Source organism: Arvicola amphibius, chromosome 7 (assembly GCF_903992535.2).
Source record: "Arvicola amphibius chromosome 7, mArvAmp1.2, whole genome shotgun sequence".
Lineage (NCBI taxonomy): Eukaryota > Metazoa > Chordata > Mammalia > Rodentia > Cricetidae > Arvicola > Arvicola amphibius.
This window is the reverse complement of record NC_052053.1, coordinates 54,372,626-54,396,642: the sequence shown is the minus strand read 5'-3', so window position 1 is coordinate 54,396,642 and position 24,017 is coordinate 54,372,626. Positions and strand designations below refer to the sequence as shown.

General features: G+C 41.5%; 1 protein-coding gene across 3 annotated transcripts in view; it reads right to left on the bottom strand.

Moving 5' to 3' along the window:
• The window catches only part of Mrrf (mitochondrial ribosome recycling factor), a 69,766-nt gene that overhangs the window by 8,629 nt on the left and 37,120 nt on the right, over positions 1–24,017 (bottom strand). For all 3 annotated transcript variants that reach the window (XM_038336103.2, XM_038336102.2, XM_038336101.2), the window contains one exon: positions 3,611–3,770. In XM_038336103.2, the coding sequence (XP_038192031.1) occupies positions 3,611–3,770 (160 nt within the window). The remainder of the gene's footprint in view (positions 1–3,610; positions 3,771–24,017) is intronic.

Sequence of the window (24,017 nt, the reverse complement as noted above, 5' to 3'; positions counted from 1 at the left end):
GCATTTCTCTAGTCAGTGATCTACACTTGGTATGTCTCACCCCAAGAACACACAAAGATTTACATAGGAAGATATTCACTGTAACTTCTGTAACCTCACTCACATACTTTTTAAAATAAATGTTTAAAAATAAAAATATCTACAAGCAAAACTTCTAAAATATATGGACACAAAATGAACTATTTAGCAATCATTAGGAGGTTATTTAAAAAATATTTTCAAACATGTAAACAGTGTCTTTATTAACAAGTTAAAAATTAAACCTGGACTCAAAAGTGTGTGTGTATACATATACACACATACACACACATATGTGTGTATATATATATATATTACATATTCAATATTGCTTAAAACTATGTGTTGAAAAAAAGAAAGGGACTATTTTAAAATGCTAAGTGATACCTCTGAGTTCATGGATGATTCTCTTCCACACTGTTTAAACAGTCTTCACATTTTACATTCTTTATAATGAGCAGATATTATTTTGATAATTAGGAACAAAGAAAAAACTTATACTGTGAAGCAACAATCAGCCAGCGGCTTTATCATATAAAGCAAAGCAAAAGCAAAACTAATAGCGAAACTCCTTTGGTGCCATCCAAATAGAGACAGGAACACACTGCAGAGTGCACAGGGCTGCCTCCATTGCTTCCCCACCCAAACTTCAACCACACAGCTGTAAGAGAAGGTAACAAGAGGGTAAGAACAACATGGAAATGATGTCTCTTCAGCCAGACTCTTACACTGGAGAGACCGCAGTACAGTGCACAACCTGCAGGAGCCCACGGAGACGCTGGTCACCTCTACTCTATTGAGTCAGTGAATGTCTCCCTTCTGTCCCATGGTAACCAGACATCAGTTTAGTATCAAAGAACAAAGAATTTCAGTTAGAAAGAATAATAGAGTGGGAAGCAGTGGAAAGAAAGGAGAATCTGAAAAGGGTGGGAAGCCAGTGGTTGAGGGAAGACTTCTGTCAAGTTCTCCGTCAAGTGTGGTTGAACAAGAACACTGATTCTCTGATCATTCTTCCTCTTAACGAGGAGTCTGACAGCTTACAAGTTCACAGCCAGGAAGCAGCACAAGGGCCAATGTCCACTGCAGAGATGGAACCCCCTAGGATACCAAGGAGGATCAGGCTCTGAGCCTTGGTCGGTGCTCAGAGGACAGCTTGATCTGTGACTGTCCCTCTGAGCGAACACAAGAGGGCAGAAAGACAGCGAGAGGGGAGATTGGAGATTAGAATGTGAGACATCCTAATGGCACCTTCTAGCATCCTAGGAGCCCTTTTGAGGGAGAAATCACCAAACCCTTTTTACAGAAAAAACAGACCCCAAGGGTCAAGTAATTTCTCCAAGGTCACAGAACATCTGCTGCAGAATGACTTTTCCTTTTGGATTGCAAGCTTCTGGTTCCTTCCCAGTATGCTTTTATAGAATTAGCAGAGAAACACTTTAAAATACATGTTTCAAAGCTGGGGGTGGGGGTGACTTAGTAGTTAAGAGCACTTACCACTTTTTCAGAGGATTCAAGCTCAATTCCCAATACCCACATCAGTTGCTTTAGCTACCTGTAACTCCAGCTCCAGGGAATGTGACATCTTCTGGATTCTGTGGCCACTTGCACTCACTTGTATATCCCCCACAAAAACACACATGTATACATAATATAAAAAATCTTTTAAAAACACCATTTCTAAGAAATACACTAAATCAGAAGATGTAGGAACGATGCCTAGGAACCAAAATTCCCCTAGGTGATTGCTGGCTGACCTACAACCAGAATGCTAATGCTGGTTCAAAATGAGGACCGTGATTCACTCCACGCCTCCCCCAGGCCCCTAACAGTGCTCCTGCTCTGCTGTGTCTTCTTTATGCCTCAGTCATACCCCATCTTTTTCCAGCTTCCCTAAAATGATGCTTTCATTGTGAACACAGCAGCTCTGAGGCCTATCAAACACGTTGTATGACATTACTCATTTCCTTTCCTAAGTCCTGATAAATTCCCCGTCTTGCCTCCGATATTGCCTCCTACAGTGTTCTCTACCTGGCCACCATGGTTACTTTTCCTAGGCACACATGTGATCTCATTGCTTGGAAAATGAGACCTTTCAAGAAAGTTACTGGGTAAGAGCTGCCTGGGAAGCACTAAAAATATTCCCGGCACCACTCCAGATTCACCGACTTAGTATCTGGGAGCAGGCCTCAGATATTTGCCCAGGGGGTGGGGACAAGTACACATGTATGTGCACAAGTGTAAAAACCCTGCCGTGGGTTTTGGGTCAGGGTCTCTCACTGAACCTAGAGCTCACCTTCAGCTACGATGTCTGGCCAGTGAGCCCCAGAGTTCCTCCATCGCCACGCCCTCCCCCCCCCCCTCTGCTGGGATTACAGGCAAGCACCTCCATGAGCGGTTCTGCATGTGGGTTCAGAGAGATCTAACTCAAGTCCTTGTTCTTGCACAGCAAACGTGTTACCGGCTGAGTCATCTCCCTAATTCCCAGACCTCTGCATTTTTCCTAAGGGTAAAATATTATTCATCAAATGTTCATATACACCCTTCAGACTCTATGAAGTAAGTAGATACTTCTCAGCAGCAATATTATCTGGCTTAGCCAATGGGAAGGGACTAGAGCAGGTCCCTGAAATGAACTTAGGTTGTTGGATTTAGTCCTGGCACCTACTGTTGCCAAGAAAGGATGTTCTGGGCACTTGTTGACACTGGAAGACTGTGATATAGAAAGCAAACTTGAGCCTGATCTGTGGTCTGAAGCTGAGCTCACAACTCCAACCTAGAACTATCTGGCCCCAGCTGGCCCACAGAAAGGAGAGTTAGAAATGAAATCATCCAGTTCTAGGTAGCTGGTTATGCATCATTATTGTGGCTCCTGGTAACTGACACAGATGCACAGCCAGTGTGGAAATGCTCTGGACACTGTTCACATTCAAATTCCTCACCTTGTCTATAAGACCTCTTAGGATGTGGTCACTCTGTTTTCTCACTCATTGCCTTGACTAGGATTAAGCCTGGCTGGTCCAAGTGAAAATGTTCTTTTCCATCACCACACTTTGCTCTTGCTGGTCTACATGGCCCTGACCTTTTACTACTGCACTCCAGGGCACAAAGAGAACACAGCTGCTCACTCCTCCACACTCAGAAAGCTATACAGCAAGGCAAGCAGCCCTAGGTCTGGATCCCATCTCTACCACTATCAGCAAGAGCTTGAACAAGTTCCCAGACTTCCCCAACCAGGTCTCCTCGCTCTCCTCTTACAATCCTGCTGCTGTTTCAGTGATAGGGACTGAATGCAGGGCCTTGTGAATGCTAGGCACTTGGCTGTTCTTCCAGCCTCTAACTCAGTTTTGTAGTGATGGGGAAAATGAAGTAAAGTGTCCAGCACAGAGCCTAGCACACAACCAAGGATCAACAGCCTCTTCTCCTCTCCTGTGGATCCTTCCAGGGTCTACAAGGCTAGACTTAGAACAGGGACTTAGTGTTGATCGTGTGAATGAAATGACCAGAGGCATTCTGTTTTGTTGTCCCTGCCTCAGATAGGAGTACACAGACCCTGGGTCAGACACAGAAACACTACATCTGTTGGCAACAGTACCTGTTTCTCTATGAGCCTGATGGTGTCCTCCGAGGCTTTGTCCTTTGATTTCTTCAGCTTATTCATTGCATTAGTGCGAACCTTCCGTAAATTTTCTTTGGCCTTGTTGGTGCTCTGTTTGGCCAGTTTTACCAGCATTTCTCTGTGTTCCCTGGTTACTCTGAAACACACACACACACACACACACAAATTAAAAAAAACTATTTTTTCTAGTAAGATGCTGACCACCAGTCAAGAATTTAACACCATTCTGTTCACTAGCTCAACAGTCTACAGCTTTGATCTGTTAGCTGACAATCTTCACACTCTTGACAGATGCCAATACACATGCTTAGTTCCCACTGAGTTATCTGGTAAATGCAAGTAAGAGACAGGCGAAGTGGACCCAGAGTCAACACTCAGCTGAGCTACTTACAAGATGCAGACATGTCTTCTCAAAATCTCAGCTGTCTACCAGGAACCCAACAGGTGGGACGGATTAAATGAGCATTTACCATTGACCCTGACACATTTGAAATGTTCAATAAAAGGAACCAATTAGCCACAATTAGCTTTCCCTTCCTCTAAAATGTTCTTTTTCATTCCACAGCAATGCAAATGAGGGACGCTACAGAAATAATCCTATTGCTAAACCTCTACGTCACTCAACTTTCAGCATCCTGATTGTTATAACACTCAGGAATCACCTCAAAACTAACCTTCGCCATCCTGATTACTATGACTAAATAGTAGGAATCACCTCAAACCCAAGATAGAGCATGAGTCTCCTGAAACACATAACAATCACAGCACCAGTTGACTCAGAAAGCACCTTTGAAAGTATTCAGCAACCTATCAGGGCTTGGTGAATGCTATCAGTCTGGTTTTGTTTTGCTTGAGTGTGCTTGCATGCATGGCTCTGGCTGCCACTGCGTCCTGAGTCCACCTGCCACTGCGTCCTGAGTGCTGGGATTAAAGGCGTGCACCACTCAGATAAATGTTGGTTTTTATTGTCAGCATCTTCATCATCACAACAATGAGTGTAAACCATTAAGAAAGGCATTTTACCACACACAGTCGTTACTATTTCGCATTTAATCATCATAACAACCTAGCAACACAGCCCGGCATTAATGTCCTGCCTTCCTTTCTCCATCTTGTAAACATTGAGTGCTAAGAACTGAGATAATGGATTTGGATGAAGCTATTGCTCTTCATCCCGCTCCTACATACTTTAGCTAAAGGGAAAGGCAAGAAAACATTCATCAGAGTGTGAGAAGTGCTGTTGTGATCGAAGTAAAAAAAGAAACGGGGCCACAGAGGAGCAGCTCAACAGACCTATCCTAGAAAAATGACATCTAAATGTGTCAGGTCACTAGGTCAACTCACCACTGCTCTGGGTGTCTTGCTCACAGGCACAAGCAGGAATGCATGTTCCTACCCTAAAATTAAACTACACAACTTGCATGATTTAAGGAAATGTGTGTAAAAATGTTGGGCATCAGCTCAGGGCAGAAGCTTCCAGGTCACATTTGTTTCTCTGGATCACAGTACAAGCTGAGATAGAGTGTCTATCAGCCCAAGATGATTATAAAGAAGAGTACCTAATATGTAGTTTGAGAAATACATGTCTATTGTTATTATCCATGGTGAAGTGTTATAAACCATAAAGATAGGAGGCTGCTTGTCACTGCAGCATAATTTACACTATCCTAACTAGATCTGAAGAGTACGTTCAAGTGTCTAGTGCTGGCAGGGCAAGCAGGATTTCCAAGAAAAAGCATGTGTAAAAGCTTTGAGGTGTTTCATTTGAGGAACCAGAAGAGCAGATAACTATAAAAGGAGTAACAAGAGATGAAGGCTTGAGAGCTATATCCTGGATGGTCTTACTAGATCATGAGCCCTGTCCCAGTGAGGTTACTATTGCCGTGAGGAAACACCACAACCAAAAGTAACTTGGGAGGAAAGGGCTGATTTGGCTTACACTTCATCATCACTGTTCATCACCGAAGGACGTCAGGACAGGAACTCAAACAGCAGGAACCTGTAGGCAGGAGCTGATAAAAACACTATGAAGGGGTGCTGCTTACTGGCTTCCTCAGCCTGCCTTCTTATGGAACCCAGGACCACAAGTCCAAGGATAGAGCCATCCCCAATGGGCTGGGCCCTCCTCTATCAATGTCCCAGGCTTGCCTATAGTCTGCTCTTATGGAGGCATTTTTTCAATTGAGGCTCTCTACTCTCTGATGATTCTAACTTGTGTCAAGTCAAATAACACTAGCCACCACAAACCCCATTTTTATAGGTGAAGAAAATGAGGTCCAACCAAATGTGGTATCTTTGTTGCTATCTGGGGATCTCTGAGACAGGGTCTTACTATGTCACCCACAATCTCCCGAGTGCTACGGTTACAGACATGCACTGCCAGGCCCAGCCTAAATTTGGAATATTATTTGAAGTCAAACCCAGAATGGCCTGTCTCAAAAGTCATTGACTGATTTTATAACAAACTCCTCTGCCCCTGAGATCAACAACCCTGGGTGAGCTGAGCAAGCACAGTCCCAAGTTCGAGGTACGGTAGTAGTGATTCAATGGCAGAACCCTCCCAACTTCTGGGTACATGCTCAATATGTACCGGCGAGGGAGGACACATGGTAAATATTTCGTGGCATCTACATATTGTTTTCTTCCATGACCAAAAGAATTTAAATAAAGACAGTCTCTAAAGACAAAGCAGACAGTCAAATTATGTGATCACTAAGCACCTCCAAACCCCTCCTCAAATTAAGAGTCCCATTTTTCCTAAACAAAAAAACTGAGTTTCAGCGATGTTAAGTGACCGGCCCACAGGTCTGAGTGACAAGACTGGGATTCAACCTAGATCTTTCTGGCCTGTATCCTTGTAATCTATTTCAAATAAATCATGAACTTTTGCTTCCAGGCAGAAAGCTTTCAAAGTCGTAATACGAAGCTTGGGACTGAAAAAGGACAAAACCACCATGTCAGGAGTTTAGGGATTTGGATCTGATCTTGTTACTTTTATGGTTTTTAATTCACTGAATGAAAATCATGCTGACATGTTTAGGTCCCTTTTTTGTTTTGCCAAAGCATATGTCAGTATAAAGAAGGAACAGGAAAATTAAAACTTGATCCACTGATTCAAAAAACCTAATCCTGCTGAAATACTAGGAGGAGCAGAAAAGAAACAAAGCTAAGGCTGGAAGAAACCTCTTAAACCTCTCCAAAAAGATCTTAAAGTACTTCAATCTTGTGTTTCATACATAATTTGCAATAGGTATCCCACCGTTGAAAAACCTTTAATAAAGAAAGTTAACTAGCTTTTCACTGCTTTGTTTATATTTCAAATGGAAAAAACCCACACATTTTAAAGAAGCATAAATTGGGACTCGAAAAGGTTATATAAAAATGAAAACATTACATGTAAGGTAGCCTTAATACAATGTATTATTTTACATAAATGTTATTACCACAAACTAACAGCAGTTTTTAGTGTAACAGTGTATAACTATTACTGACATTTTAAAAAAAAACATGCTTTAGGATTCACATTCACAGCCAAAAAATATATTAGGAAAAGGAGGGGGAAATGCAGTAAGAATGGGGAAAGGTGAGAAAAGCTGGATATTGGGCACAGGAAGGGTCAACAGGAAGAAGGGCAGCTGCACTGGTGGATACTGAGCTTGTACTGCACAGTAAATACAAAGCAGACACCTAGGGCAACAGTACCCTGAAGACTGTCATCCACGAGAAAGCTACTTAATCAAAGAAGACAAAAAATGACATCGCAGAGAGTGGTTCAGAGAAGCAGATACAACAGAGAGAAAGTACCGAGAGAGACGGCAGCATAAAGTAGCCTCAAATACATGAGAGTGTTTATGGATGTCTTAATCAAACACATTTAATTGCTTCCTCATGAAGCAACAAGAGCACATCTGTTTTAGAAAAGAAACATACCACATTATATTATGGAAATATCTTAATCCCTTTCCAGTCCAGTGATTAATACATCAGATCATCTGCAGCTCACATTCATGAGGCTCTGGGAGTGGACTCACGTTTGTGTTCCAGGCGCCTGACTGTCCGCTCTACATTGTGCCCATTTGCTTCTCAAGCAACGGCTGAGCCCCTTCTGCTGCATGCCACCAGATCCTGTGCTAGCTGACACACACTACAGAGAGGCATGCCTAGTCTTTCCCCAGACACTGAAAAAAGGTATTATGACTAGAGTAGAGAGAGCAGGAGGTAAGGACACCCAAAGTGAGGAGGCTGGCAGGGCTGACAGGTGCAAAACCACACAGTGTCATGCTGAGTCATATGCAATGGAATGATAGCCAGCCTTCAAGAGGAATGTAATTCTGATACATGTATACATTGACAAACCCAAGTGAAACAAAATCAGCTCAGACAGACACACAATGCATGACTCCATCTATATAAGATTCCTAAAGTAGTCAGAGGCTGAAAGCAGAATGGTTTCCAGGGATTTTGTGTGTGTGTGTGTGTGTGTGTGTGTGTGTGTGTGTGTGTGTGTGTAAAACTCTTTGATATACACAGTTTCAGCTTTACAAGATGAAAAGCATTGACACAAACTGACAAAATTTTTAATTTTATCAATTTGTTTGTTTTTTGATTTTGTTTTTTGAGGCAGGGTTTCTTTGTATAGCCTGGCTGTCCTGGAACTTGCTCTGTAGACCATGCTGGCCTCGAACTCAGAGATCCACCAGTCTCCATTCCTCTGGGATTAAAGGTATGTGTCACCACCACTGCTTGGCTCATAATTATTTTTAAGGGAGGAGTTCTAGCAAATTCTTCTACAAACAATGTAAAACACCACAAAAGAAGCTCAGAAGCTAAAGGAGATCTGACTGGGCCTGTATTTTGTATAGACAGCAATGTGCACATCATATCTAAGTAGAGGGAGACTATGCTGAAGCCCCTGGGCAGAGAGAGGGAAGCTGGAGACTCACCCCGTAGCAGCTTCTTGGCTGGGTGATGAAGACAGCAGCAGTCTTTTCCACTAGGGTCAAACAGCCCTCCCAGCATGATGCAGGAGTTTTGGCTGAGCTGGCAGGGTCATACTTTGTTTGTACAAACTCCGCCAACCAGGTCTTCCAGTAACATCCTGGATGGGGGCCTTCCTGCAGAATTCCTTGAGCATGTTCCCATGAACAATAAGCAGAGGGCATGCCCTGCTGGTAACCAACACACAGAAAACCCACTGGCTGAAATGATACTTCTCATTGTTTCCACCAAAGAGGACGTATGTACAATGCTAGACACCAGCCAGGGAAATCCCTGCTAAGTTGGGTCATTACAGCAAAATGATGTCTTTGGTTACTTAAAAGGTGCATTAAACACAGGAAAACAAGCTTATCCTAGAGCTCTGCCACTTGCTGGCTCTAGAACTCTGCACACTAGACGCAACCTTTCCAAACTCAGTCTTCATGTTCAGCGTGTATGGCTATTACTAAGAGGAGGATGCAAGGATTAAATGAAATGATGGGTGGCAAGGCCTTGGCACACTGCCAGCACATATGCACTGCAGGAGTGCTACACAGGGTGGCTGCACTAATTATTCTAACCACAGAATCTCCGAGACCTAGGGACAATAGGATGTGAGTGGTGAGGGAAAAAACACTTGAAAAGGATTTGGTTCCTTAAAGCTTTTGTTCATGGAATCAATGGAGGGCAGCGAAGGTAGGTAGAAGGACAAAGGCCAAGCCTGGTGGCATAGCCTATAATCTTGATTACTTGGGAGGCTAACACGAGAGGGCTGCCATGTTTAAGATCTTCCTGTACTATACAGAGAGAGTTCAAGGCTTGTCTGGGCAACTTTGTGAGAGTACGCCTCAAAGCAAAAACTAAGGGCTTGGAAATAGCTCAATGGTGGGAAGTCCTAGGTTCAGGACTCAAGTACTACCAAGAAAGGAAATGAACAGAAAGAGAGGGCAGCAGCAGGCAATGGGCCATAGAGGCCATGACTTCTCTCCAATAGCAAGGGGCAGCAAGCAAAGAAGGCGGCTGCATTCCACGGAACAGCACATCAAAACACATCTCTGACAATTCCAGAGAGAAAGCTTGCCACGCCCTCATTGGGCAGCTAGGAGACTCCCCCACAGTCAGCAGTAGACACATACCCTGCTTCATTGTTTGCTGGAAGGAGCTGCCCAATGCTTTGGGGCTATGAGACCTGAAGGAAATGTTTTTGTTTATGTAGCCCAGTCAGATTTCCTGTTTCTAAGTATCTCCCCATTAACCTATCTTGCATACATTAATGTCTTATAAAGACAACAGACTAAAGAGAATCATACATTTGAGAAGGCTTTCTACCACCTATGCTAATTTTTAGTCTTCCTAGGGACACAACTGGCCACATGCGTTCAAAGGACTGTACACTGACTAAAGTCCAGGTAAGCATAACAGAAAGAAAAAGGATGAGTCCTAACTCCAGGTGCTTGCTGCACGGTCTCCATTACGTCACCCATTTTCTTCTCAGTCAGCTAGAAGGACCAGAACCCAATCCCTGAACTAAGTGGACAGAACCCTTGCTGAGGCTCTCACAAACATGAATGAGTACAGGTTTAGTGGACAAGTGACAGCTGACTTCTAACCTCTGCTCTGCCACCAGTAGTCGGAGTGACCATGGAAACTGGCTTTTGCTCTCTGAACTGCAGCTGTCATCTGGCGAAGGTCTTGAGGAAGGTCTGAAGACACTGGCGGGATTTGAAGACCAGATCTTTCATGTCTAAGTTTGTCTCGGTTTCCCTGTCTGTCAAACATGTCTAATTCTAATTGAGAGAATTAAATAAGCCAGTAAATGTGACGATACATGGTGATGTATCATAAACATTATTTGTTACTACTTTCTCATCTATTGAATACAGAACTAGGAGTAGGTTAGGTTAAAAATGTTGCCTCTTGGTCCATTAAGATGGCTTAGCTGGTAAATGCACTTACTGCCAAGCCTGACAACCTGAGTGTGATTCCTAGAACCACATGACAGAAGGAGAGAACCAACTCCTCAAACTTCTCCTCTGACCTCCACACGTGCTGTAGGGCATACACCATAAGCAATGAAAAGTAAATTGTCCTTAAAATATTGTCTTCCACAAAGAACAAATGATAGATGCTGGTTAAGGAAAAGAATGTGTAGGTCCTAAACTATTTTGTCAATAACATAGAAAATAAATAATGGAGGTCTAGGGTATAAATCAGTGGTAAGCACTTGTCGAGCACGTGCAAAGTTCATCTCCACACCCAGCATCAAAAAGGGGAAAGAAACCAAAAGGGGCCATCATCTACTGAGGAAGATAGCACAGCAGCTACGAGCTTAGGCTCTAGCGAAAAGTGACCTTCACTTACTGACTGTGCGACACTAGGCACAGAGAACCAAAGAATTTCCTTGCTCTATGACAAAACAGGGATGATAACCTAGGACCCCAAAGGATTATATGAACATATTAGATGATACATAATAGCACCAGGAAGAGCAGGGTGCATATAGCAGATGCTCATACTCACTTATACCGCAAACACTGGTCCTATATTACATACTTACTACATGCTAAGCCCTGTTCCTGAGGCTAGGGATACATAGATGTATAAAATAGACAAAGCTCTTCCTCTATCTTCCCAAAGCACTCACATTCTGCAAAGGGAAAACAGACAGTAAATAAATATACAAGATCGCATAAGTGTATGAAGAAAATAGAGCAAGACAAAGATATATGGAGGACCTTGTTATCCATGGTATGGTGATATGCTGCTCAACTGTATCTACCTTATCATCTGATGCTAATACCTTTTCTGCTTCAGAAATAATAACAGTTTCAGAGCTCCTTCCGAGTGCCAGGCTCTAAGCTGATGCATGCTGTGTGCATTAATTTGGTGAACGTCACAACACTCCAGTGGCCTTAGTGTTATGACCTGGGTTTTATAGATTATAAAGCAGAGACTCAGACAAATGAAGCAGCAGGCCTGCTAGACCTGGAATCTGAGGCCAGTGTGGCCTGAGTCCTGAATTTCAGACCTTTTGCTACAGACTCATTGTTGGTTAGTCAAATCCAGCAGCTAGGCTTACAAGTGCACTCTACACTATAATATGCTTACATATGTAACAAGAAGAGACAGTTTGCTGAATTTGCCTGAAGAATATATGGTCCTACAAGGAATGGTAGATAGAGGACAATGGCACAAGGGCAGGAAGAGCACCAGCCATTGCTAAAGTACAGTTTGAAGCCCCTTCCAAGATTACCAGAAATCTATGTACATGTGGGTTGTGTAATGAAATGGCTTTACCAGTACTTCTTGGAATGTGCCAATCATGCACACTACCCCATAACAAGATCTATAAAGCAAGGCCAGAACCAAATAGAACAATAGATAATATAGTTAGAACATGGGCTCCGGAAGCAGATGGGTTCAAGTCTGAAAAACGGCTCTTCCACTTGCTAATCTGTGACCTTGGGCAAGTTATTTAAACTTCCCAAGCCCAGTTTCCTCGTTTATACTACAGTCACTTCAAAAGGATATTTCTAGGCAGCTGAAAAAAAAGAGACAACTATGAAAAGATATGTGCAAAAAAATAAAGCAGCCTGTGGTACTGAAGACATTTCATCCCATTTCCATAAACTAAGTACACATGTTCCTCGGTTTATGATGGGGACATGTCCCGATGAGCGCATTATAAACTAAAAATAACCTAATGAAGCACACTACTTCACACACCTAGTCCTCCAGGCCATGAAGCTCAGTAGTACAGCACTCTTTCCTTGTGATCAGGCAGCTGGCTGGGAGTCATGGCTCACTATCCCTACAGGATCACTGTAAAGCTACTGTCCACTTCTCATTTATTACATTCTTTTCCCTGGTGTCAGATCTGCACTGCAATCGAACAGTCCCATTGACTCCTGCCTTCCTCTCTCCTTCATCCTTCACACGATCCTCCCAATCACTCTTCACAAGAGTAAATACTGTGATTATTCTGTCTTATACACAAAGAAAGTGGGGCTCAGAGAGTTGGTATATCTTGCCCAAGCATGCAGCATGTTTTTATTGGTTTTCTTAGGGTTGAACTCCAGCTCTGTCATAGCTTTCTCTGGTTACAAAGCAATTTCCCTCCCCACCCAACTCAAATGGGGACCATCCTAATCAACCTATTATCGTGGGAAAATTTCCTGGAGAAATTGTGTATCCATGTATGGGGAAATGTTGAGGTCAGCCTGAGGGAATGGTAGCTGAGACTTCTTGTGATCTTGGGAGTTCTCTGGTCTGATTCTATAGGAAATTCTCTTTTGATTACCTCAGAATTTTGGTCTGGGGGAAGAAGACAGCAAGACATCAGCTTTACCATCCAATATGTACAGAGGAAGAGAGATGGTAAACATGGAACAATGAGCCTTGGGAGAAACAGGCCACTAGCTGAGGAGTGTCAAGGATAGCCAGGATCTCTGTCTGTACCAGAAACGTAAAGTCAGTCTATATCAGACTGTAATTAATATTCAAAGAATAAACCAAGTGCTTATTAACAATAAAACTACAGTGCTCCAGAACAACGTACGTTCCAAGATAATCACAACATAATGACTCAGCTCCTCCCATCCCTACAAGTGGAGCAGGAAAAAAGTCATGACCATGTGGCTAGTTTGGAAGAGGAAAGACAGTGATAAGGACTAGAAGAGAATCCACGAACAACAACAACAACAACAAAAAAGTAGCCTTGATTTTATTACCAAATAAGTAGGATTTTAAAAAAGGCCGTGTCCAAGAATTATTTAGCCAGGAGAATTAATTCAAACACTGCAAGACAAGGAATTTAAAAGGCCTGTGATAGGTCTCAAGGAAGAAGTCACAGATTTAATATCTGATTATTCTTTAAAAATCGTTGGCACTTAATCTCATTTTATAGATAAGGAGGCCAAATTCAAAAAGTTAAACACTTACCTGGGGTGTCCACTGTGGGAGGTACTCACACCAGTATAACTACCCTCCCCAGACTGGCTTTGAGGGATACAGATTTTCACAGCTTCCAGCTCCCAAACTGTCAACCCTCCAGGACATTCATTCAGCTGAGATCATTCCTAAACAGACTCCCTGGCTATTCCCAGGCAATAACCAACCATTCCCGGCACAGGACTGACTAACACAGGCCTCCTCCAGGGTGAGCCCTGCCCACAAACACCCAGAAGTCTGGGTGTACTACAGGAAGTGCCTTTTCTAACCTTTGTCCATTTCTTTTTCTCAGATCCACTTACTGTGGGATAATGTTTTGTACACTGTAAAGATTTGTCACTTGTATTGGTTCAATAAAATGCTGATTGGCCAGTAGCCAGGTGTTGCGAGGTGGGCCGCTTGTTTCCTTCCCAGCTTCTCAGCAGCTCAGCCTCAAAATAACCACTCTGAAACTGTATTAATTAAATCACTGCTTGGCCTATTAGCTCTAACTTCTTATCTGCTAGCTTTTACATATTAATTTAACCCATTTCTATTAATCTGTGTATCTCCATGTTGCTGTGGTTTACTGGGTAAAGTTTCATCTGGCTCCGGCGGGGCTACATGGCTTCTCTTCGACTCTGCCCTTCTTTCTCCCATCATTCAATTTAGTTTTCCTTGCCTAACTAAGTCTTGCACTGCTATAGGTCCAAATCAGTTTCTTTATTCATTGATGGTAATCACAGCATACAGAGGGGAATCCCACATCAGTCAGAAATGAAGTATAGGTGGGGCAACCAGACTAGAAAAATTTTGAGAAGAGGAAAGACAGAGAGCAGTCAAAGATGAAGCCAGACGCATGGAAGCAGGATGAGAATGCCTCACTGAAAAAGGTACGAAGCTATATGGCTAAACATAGACAAGAATTATGGGTTAATTTAAGTTGTAAGAGCTAGTTAATAATAAACCTGAGCTAATAGGCTGAACAGTTTCATTATTAATATGAGCCTCTGTGTATTTCTTTGGGACTGAATGGCTGTGGGACTGGGCGGGAGACAGAAACTCCATCTAGAAATTGTGCCCACGATGGGGCAAGAATGTCCACGTAAAGCCTGAGAAAGCTTAACAGAAAAAGGATTCTAGAGAGAAAAGAACAGAGTCAAGCACAGCTTCCTGGTAACCATCTTTTTTCCGGTAGGCTTTGTTTGCTAGAGCCAAGCAGAGGCATGGCTCCTTTTAAGAGAGGCTTCCTGACTCAGCTTTAGTCGCAAAAACCTCACAGCTCTTTTAAGAGGTTCTGCCACCAAACACTTAAATGGTGTTTATGAGTGGTCAGTGTCAGCAGCATGCTTCTTGGTGGTGGTAGAGTTGTGGCAATGAGCATGGCTCCTGCCAGTACCTCCACCATGAAGCTAGACTATCAGAAAACTAAGGAACAGGGTGGAGTCAGCCACCAAAGCCATATCTTTAATCCTAGCCATGTGGCTTAGCAGATTTAAGACTCATACGCTCAAAAAAAAAAAAAATAGAGATATACAGTAAAGACAGACTGAGATGGAAAACAAAAACAAAAACCTCTAAACAGTTTACAGTCTGTTTAAAAATATAGATAGGCTTGGGAGAAAAAAAGAAAAAGGGCAGTGAAAGTCTTAAAAAAAAGAAACAGAGGGTCAGGCAGTGGTGGCGCACACCTTTAATCCCAGCACTAGAGAGGCAGAGGCAAGTGATCTCTGTGAGTTCAAGGCCTGGTCTACAGGTTCCAGGTTCCAAAGCTACAGAGAAACCCTGTCTCAAAAAACCAAAAGTGAAAAATAAAAATAAAAGAAATAGAATAAGGAAAAAAAACCACATAAAGATGAAAAATATACAAAGAGTCTGGATACCTTATATTACTGTGCTGTCTGAATTGTTTGACTGCTGAGGAAGGAGCAACAGTTGCTGCTGGATTAATCCAAACTATTGAATTAATATTTTGAAAATGCCTTGACTTCAAAATTTAAGTCAAAAGACTTCAAAATTTAAGTAAAAAGACATGTTACTTTGGAGAAGAGGTTTTGCTTTTGTTTCCACAGGAAATGAGAGGCTGTGGATTCATTCCTGGTTAAGAAAAATAAGGCACTAGCCAGCCATGAAGCAAGCTTCCTGCAGTTAGGCTGTTCCAACACACGGCCCCCTCATCGATCTGACTCTATAAACTACAAGGCCCATTCTACCACCCATCTCCTGCGACCTCAGAGGAACTCTGATCCACAGGCTGCAACAGTACCCAGCAGACCAAGAATGAGTGATCAGCTAGCCAGCTGAACACCCCACTCTCTAGGCCCATGGTAGCCAGGGCAAAACTCTGGGCCCCTCCCCCACCTAGTCATGTTCTCTACCCAGCCAGAGTGCAAGTAGGCTGCTTCAACACCCCCTCCCGCATCTGACCCTATAAGCTACAAGGCCCACTCTGTCCCCAAACCCACCCATCCCCTGCTACCTTAGAGGAACTCTGAACCATAGGCTGCAACTGCACACAGAGGGCTAAGAAGCTGCAACTGCACACAGTGGACCAAGAGAGCTGGCCAAGAGAGATCAGCAGCTCCCTGAGACACAGATAGCGACTGCAAAAATTGGACCAAGAGGCAAAGACAGTGCCAGCACCAATTGGAGGAAGAGATGGATAGGCACCAATGAAAAAATTCGTTCAACAACTTAAAAAGCAACATGGTAATGCCAGAACCAAGTGATCATACAACAGGAAGACCTGATCATCCTAATCCAGAAGAAGCAGAAAAAGATGATCTTAAATATAACTTTATGAAGACACTTAAAGAGGAAATGAAAAACTCCCTTAAAGAAATGGAGGCAGGGCTGGAGAGATGGCTCAGTGGTTAAGAGCACTGGCTGCTCTTCCAGAGGTCCTGAATTCAATTCCCAGCAACCACATGGTGGCTCACAACCATCTGTAATGAGATCTGGCGCCCTCCTCTGGTGTGCCGGCATACATGGAGGCAGAATGTTGTATACATAAGAAATAAAAAAAATAATGTTTAAAAAAAAAGAAATGGAGGAGACTGGCTGCTCTGAAAAGCCATCTTTGCATTGTTTCTGGGTCCTGTTCCACATTTGCCGCCCTGACCCTACCCATCCTCCTCCTCCTCCAACTCCAGCAGCATTTTCACCAGTCATCGAACTCGATTCCTCTCTCACTCACGCATCGGATCACAGGCGTGCACCCCCACCCCCATGTCAGACGCCGCCATGGACACCAGCTCTGAGATCACCACCAAGGACGTAAAGGAGAGAAGGAAGTTGTGGAGAAGGCAGACAATGAAAGAGACACACCTGCCAATGAGAAAGTGGGGAGCAGGAGGCCAACAATGAGGTAGATGAAGAAGAGGAAGAGGATGGAGCTGACACCAAGAAGCAGACGACTGCTGAGGATGACTGGACAGCAAAGGCCTCCGTGACCTGCTCACCTGCCACTTCCCGTCTCAGAATTTAAATGTGGTCACCTTCGAATAGAGGAGCAGACCCCGCCCGCCCACAGCGGGCAGTGCCACCCCAGATGACATGAGCTCTTTATCAACCCACCAAAAACTGCACCATGAATTTGCAACAGGGGAGGAAAAAAACCCAAAACTTCCAAGGCCCTGCTTTTTTTCCTTAAAAATACTTTAAAAGAAATTTTATTTTTTATTTATGTTTTATATTTTTGTACAGATTGTTAGGGGTCAGCCATTTCTAATGATAACGGGTGACCAGACCAGCCTTCAAAGTGTTCCCTGTCCTACTTCTGACCTTACTTGTGGTGGTACCATGTTCATTATAATCTCAAAGGAGGAAAAAAAAACTGTAAAAAAAAAAAACAAAAACAACAACAGAAAAACCCAATCTTATTCCAGTAACTTCTTTTGTGTATGTACTTGGCTCTACTGTAAGTAGTTGCTTTGTATGAGATGGGTAAAAAGGCCAAAGACAAGAGGTTTCTTCTTTTTCTTCCTTGTTTTGTCTATGAAGTTGCTGTTTGTTTATTTATCTTTTGGCCCCTTTGATGTATGTGTAAAACAATGTCCAACAATAAACCAGAATTTTATTTTGCTGAGTTGTTCTAAAAAAAGAAAAGAAATGGATGAAAAGACAAACATAAAATTCGAAGAAATCAATAAATCTCTTAAAGAAACCAAAGAAAACCAAGAAAAAGCAAACAGGTAAAGGAAACAGATCAAGATTTGAAAGCTGAAATAAAGGCAATAAAAAAAACACAAACAGAGGGAATTCAGGAAATCTGGATAAAAGAACAGGAACTACCAATATATGCATAACCAACAGAATACAAGAGATGGAAGAGAGAATTTCAGACGTTAAAGATACTATAGAGGAAACAGATTTATCGGTCAAAGAAAACGTTAAATCCAACAAATTCTTAACACAAAATATTCAGGAAATCTGGGACACCATGAAAAGACCAAACCTAAGAATAATAGGGGTAGAAGAGGATCAGAAGAACTCCAGCTCAAAGGCACAGAAAATATATTCAACAAAATCATAGAAGAAAACTTTCCCAACCTAAAGAAGGATATGCCTATGAAGGTACAAGAAGCTTACAGAACACTAGATAGATTGAACAACAAAAAAGTCCCCTCACTATGTAATAATCAAAACACAAAATATAAAGAAAGACTACTAAGAGCTGTGAAGAAAAAAGGCCAAGTAACATATAAAGGCAGACCTATCAGAATTATACCTGACTTCTCAATGAAAACCATGAAAGCCAGAAGGTCCTGGACAGACATGCTGTAGACACTAAGAGACCATGGATGCAAACCCAGACTACTATACCCAGCAAAGCTTTCAATCACCACTGATGGAGAAAACAAAATATTCCATGACAAAACGAGATTCAAATAATACCTATCGACAAATCCAGCCTTGCAAAAAGTACTAGAAGGAAAAATCTAACCCAAGAAAGCTAACTGAACACCCTCCCAAAATAACCACAGGCAACATATAACCTTGCACCAGCAAACTCCCAAGAAGGAAAAACACACAAACACTACCATCAAAAAATAACAGGAATTAACAATCACTGGTCATTAATATCTCTTAATATCAATGGATTCAATGCACCTATAAAAAAACAGGCTAACAGAAGAGATATGAAAGCAGGATCCATCCTTCTGCTGTATACAAGAAACCACCTCAACCTCAAAAACAGACATCTCAGAGTAAAGGGTTGGTTAAAGATTTTCCAATCAAATGGACCCAAGAAACAAGCAGGTGTAGCTATTCTAATATCTAACAAAATAAACCTCAAACTAAAATCAATCAGAAGAGATGAACACTTCATATTATCACAGGAAAAATTCATCAAGATGAAGTCTCAATTCTGAACATTTATGCCCTAAATACAAGAGCACCCACATATGAAAAAGAAACATTACTAAATCCCACACACTAATAGTAGGAGACTTCAACACCCCACTCTCACCAATGGACAGGGCAACCAGACAGAAACTTAACAGAGAAATAAGAGAACTAAGAGATGTTATGATTCAAATTGACTTATCAGACATCTACAGAACATACCATCCATACACAAAAGAATATACCTTCTTCTCAGCACCTCATGGAATCTTATCTAAAATTGACCACATTCTTGGTAACAAAGCAAACCTCAAAAGATTAAAAAAATGGAATAACACCCTGTATCTTATTGGATCACCAAGTTTAAACTTAGAATTCAACAACAAGATTAATTGCAGAAAGCCTACAAACTCATGGAAATTGAATTACCCCTGGTCAAGGAAGAAATAAAGAAATTAAAGACTTTCTAGAATTAAATGGAAATGAAGGCACAATGTACCCAAGCCTATGGGACACTATGAAAGCAGTGCTAAGAGGAAAGTTCATAGCACTAAGTGCCCACATAAAGAAAATGAAGAAAGCTCACATCAGTGATTTAACAGCACACCTGAAAGCTCTAGAACAAAAAGAAGTAGACTTACCCAAGAGGAAGAGAGGAGAGGAAATAATCAAATTGAGGGCGGAAATCAATAAAATAGAAACAAATAAACAAAAAACAATACAAAGAATCAATGAAACAAAGAGTTGGTTCTTTGAGAAAATCAATAAGACAGACAAACCCTTATCTAAACTAACCAAAAGGCAGCCAGAGAACATCCAAATTAACAAAAAAAAAAATCAGAAATTAAAAGGGGGATATAACAACAGACACTGAGGAAATCCAGAGACTCATTAGATTATACTACAAAAACTTGTACTCCACAATATTGGAAAATGTAAAAGAAATTGATAATTTTCTTGATAGGTACCACAAACCAAAATCAAGACCAGGTAAACAATTTAAATAGACCTATAACCTACAAAGAAATAAAAGCTGTCATCAAAAGCCTCCAAACCAAAAAAAGCCCAGTGCCGGATAGTTTTAGCAAAGAATTCTACCGGAACTTCAAAGAAGAGCTAATATCTATACTCCTCAAATTGTTCTACCTAATAGAAATAGAAGGAATATTGCCAAACTTTCTGTGAGGCTACAGTTACCCTGATACCAAAACCACATAAAGACTCAACCAAAAAAGAGAACTACAGACCAATCTCCTTCATGAACATTGATGTAAAAATACTCAATAAAATATTGACAAATTGAATCCAAGAACACATAAAAAAATCATTTATTATGAGCAAGTTGGCTTCATCCTAGACATGCAGGGATGGTTCAGCATATGAAAATCTATGATTGCCAGGCGGTGGTGGCACACGCCTTTAATCCCAGCACTTGGGAGGCAGAGGCAGGCGGATCTCTGTGAGTTTGAGACCAGCCTGGTCTACAAGAGCTAGTTCCAGGACAGGACAGGCTCCAAAGCCACAGAGAAACCCTGTCTCAAAAAACAAAAACAACAACAAAAAAACCCTCAACAAAAAAAGAAAGAAAGAAAAAGAAAAAGGAAGAAAATCTATTGATGTAATTCACTACATAAATAAACTGAAAGAAAAAACCATATGATCATCTCATTAGATGCTGAAAAGGTATTCAACAAAATCTGACATTCCTTCATGATAAAGATGTTGGAAAGATCAGGGATACAAGGTTCATATCTAAACATAATAAAAGCAATATACAGCAAGTCAATAGTCAACATCAAATTAAATGGAGAGAAACTTAAAGTTATTACACTAAAATCATGAACAAGGCAAGACTGCCCACTCTCTCCATATCCATTCAACATAGTTCTTGAAGTTCTATCAAGAGCAATAAGACAACAAAAGAAGATCAACGGGATACAAATTGGGTAGGAAGAAGTCAAACTTTCACTATTCACAGATGATATGACACTATATATAAGTAACCCCAAGAATTCTAACAGGGAACTCCTACAGCTGATAAACACCTTTAATAATGTGGCTGGATACAAGATCAACTCAAAAAAATCAGTAGCGGGCTGGAAAGATGGCTCAGAGGTTAAGAGCACTGGCTGCTCTTTCAGAGGTCCTGAGTTCAATTCCCAGCAACCACATGGTGGCTCACAATCAACTGTAATGAGATCTGGTGTCCTCTTCTGGTGTGCAGGCGTACATGCAAACAGAATGTTGTATACATAATAAATAAGTTTAAAAAAATCAGTAGCCCTCCTATATACAGATGATAAAGAAGCTGAGAAAGAATTCAGAGAACCATCACCATTCACAATAGCCACAAATAACATAAAATATCTTGGGGTAACTCTAACCAAACAAATGAAAGACCTGTATGAAAAGAACTTCAAGTATTTAAAAAAAATAGAAAGTGAAGAAGATATCAGAAAATGGAAGGATCTCCAATGCTCTTAGATCAACATAATAATTATGGCAATCCTACCAAAAGCAATCTACAGATTCAATGCAATGCCCATCAAAATCCCAACAATTCTTCACAGACCTCAAAACAACAACAAAAAAACCAGGATAGCCAAAACAATCCTGTACAATAAAGGAACTTCCGAAGTCATCATCATCCCTGACATCAAGAGCTTTTATAGAGTTACAGTAATGAAAACAGCTTGGTATTAGCATAAAAACAGATAGGTTGACCAGTGGAATCGAATCAAAGACCCGGATATTAATCCACACACCTATGAACACCTGATATTTAAGAAAGAAGCTAAAATTATACAATGGAAAAAAGAAAGCATCTTCAACAAATGGTGCTGGTTACAGATTCAATGCAATGTCCATCAAAATCTCAGCAAAATTCTTCAAAGACCTCTAAAGAATGGTACTCAGCTTCATATGGAAAAGCAAAAAACCCAGGATAGCCCAAACAATCCTGTAGAATAAAAGAACTTCTGGAGGCATCACAATCTCTGACTTCAAATTCTACTACAGAGCTACAGTACTGAAAACAGCTGGGTATTGGCCTAAGAATAGACAGGAGGACCAATGGAACCAAACAGAAAACCCAGATATCAATCCACACATCTTCGAACACCTGATCTTTGATAAAGAAGCAAAAAAATGTCAAATGGAAAAAACAAGCGGTGCTGGCATAACTGGATATCAACATGTGGAAGAATGAAAATATACCCATATCTATCACCATGCACAAAACCAAGTCCAAATGGATCAAAGACCTCAACATAAAGCCAGCCACACTGAACCTTATAGAAGAGAAAGAGGGAAGTACACTTGAACACATTGGCACAGGGAACCACTTCCTAAATAGAACCCCAGCAGCACAGACACTGAGAGAAACAATTAATAAATGGAACGTCCTGAAACTGAAAAGCTTCTGTAAAGCAAAGAACACGGTCAACAAGACAAAACGACAACCTACAGAATGGGAAAAGATCTTCACTAACCCCATATCAGACAGAGGTCTGATCTCCAAAATATACAAAGAACTCAAGAAATTAGACACCAAAAGAACACATAATCTAATAAAAAAAAATGGAGTACAGACGTAAACAGAGAACTCTCAACAGAGGAATCTAAAATGGCTGAAAGACACTTAAGGAAATGTTCAACATCCTTAGTCATCAGAGAAATGCAAATCAAAACAACTCTGAGATTCCATCTTAGACCTGAAAGAATGGCCAAGATCAAAAACACTGGCCGGGCGGTGGCGGCGCACGCCTTTAATCCCAGCACTCGGGAGGCAGAGGCAGGCGGATCTCTGTGAGTTCGAGACCAGCCTGGTCTACAAGAGCTAGCTCCAGGACAGGCTCTAAAGCTGCAGAGAAACCCTGTCTCAAAAAAAAAAAAAAAAAAAAAAAAAAAAAAAAAAAAAAAAAAACAATGATAACAACTTATGCTGAGAGGTTGTGAGGTAAAGGGAACACTTCTGCATTGCTGGTGGGAATGCAAGCTGGTACAACCCCTTTGGATGTCATTGTGGCGATTTCTCAGAAAATTAGGAAACAACCTTCCTCAAGACCCAGTAATACCACTTTTGGGTATATAGCCAAAGGATGCTCAATCGTGCCACAAGGACATGTATTCAACCATGTTCATAGCAGCCTTGTTTGTCATAGCCAAAACCTGGAAACAACCTAAATGCCCGAAGAATGGATAAGGAAAATGTGGTACATTTACACAATGGAGTACTACACAAAAGAAAAAATAACTGCAGCTTGAATTTTGCAGGAAAATGGATGGAGCTGGAAAACATTATCTTGAGTGAAGTAACCCAGACCCAGAAAGACAATTATCATATGTACTCACTCATAGGTGGTTTTTAAGCATAAATCAAAGAAAGCCAGTCCTCAAACCACAATCCCAGAGAACTTAGACAACAATGAGGACACTAAGAGAGACTTACATAGATCTAATCTACATGGGAAGTAGAAAGTAGAAAAAGACAAGATCTCCTGAGTAAATTGGGAGCATGGGGACCTTGGAAGAGGATTGAAGGGGGAGGGGAGTGGCAGGGAGGGGAGCAGAGAAAAATGTAGAATAAAGTCAATTTAAAAAAAAAAGAATAAAGAGGGAATGTAGTGAGGTAAAGTTTGGCAAAGGGTCTTAAAGGAGCCTGCCTCCTCTGTTCCTTCCAAAAATAATCCCCCATAGACAGTTAAGAAATGACTCATGAGCTAATCTGCCATATTTTGCATGTTCATACTTTTATTTGATATTTATTGAGCAAGAATGAAAAGAGCTTTTGATCACTGAGCCATCTCTCCAAACCCTAAAAATAGTTTATTCTACATTGTTTGGATTATGATTGTGGTGGCTTGAAGAATGTCCTCCACAGGCTCATATGCTTGAATGTTTTGACCCTAGTTAGTGGACCATGTAGGAAGAATTAGGAGGTGTGGCCATGCTGGAGTAGGTGTGTCACTGTGGGTGGGATTTGCGGTTTCAAAAACCTACATCTCAGCTACTGCTCCATCAACCATGCCTATCTGCTGCCATGGTCTCCACCATGATGACCAAACTTCTGAAACTGTAAGCAAGACCACTGTTAAATGCTTTCTTTTATAAGTTGCCCTGTTCATGC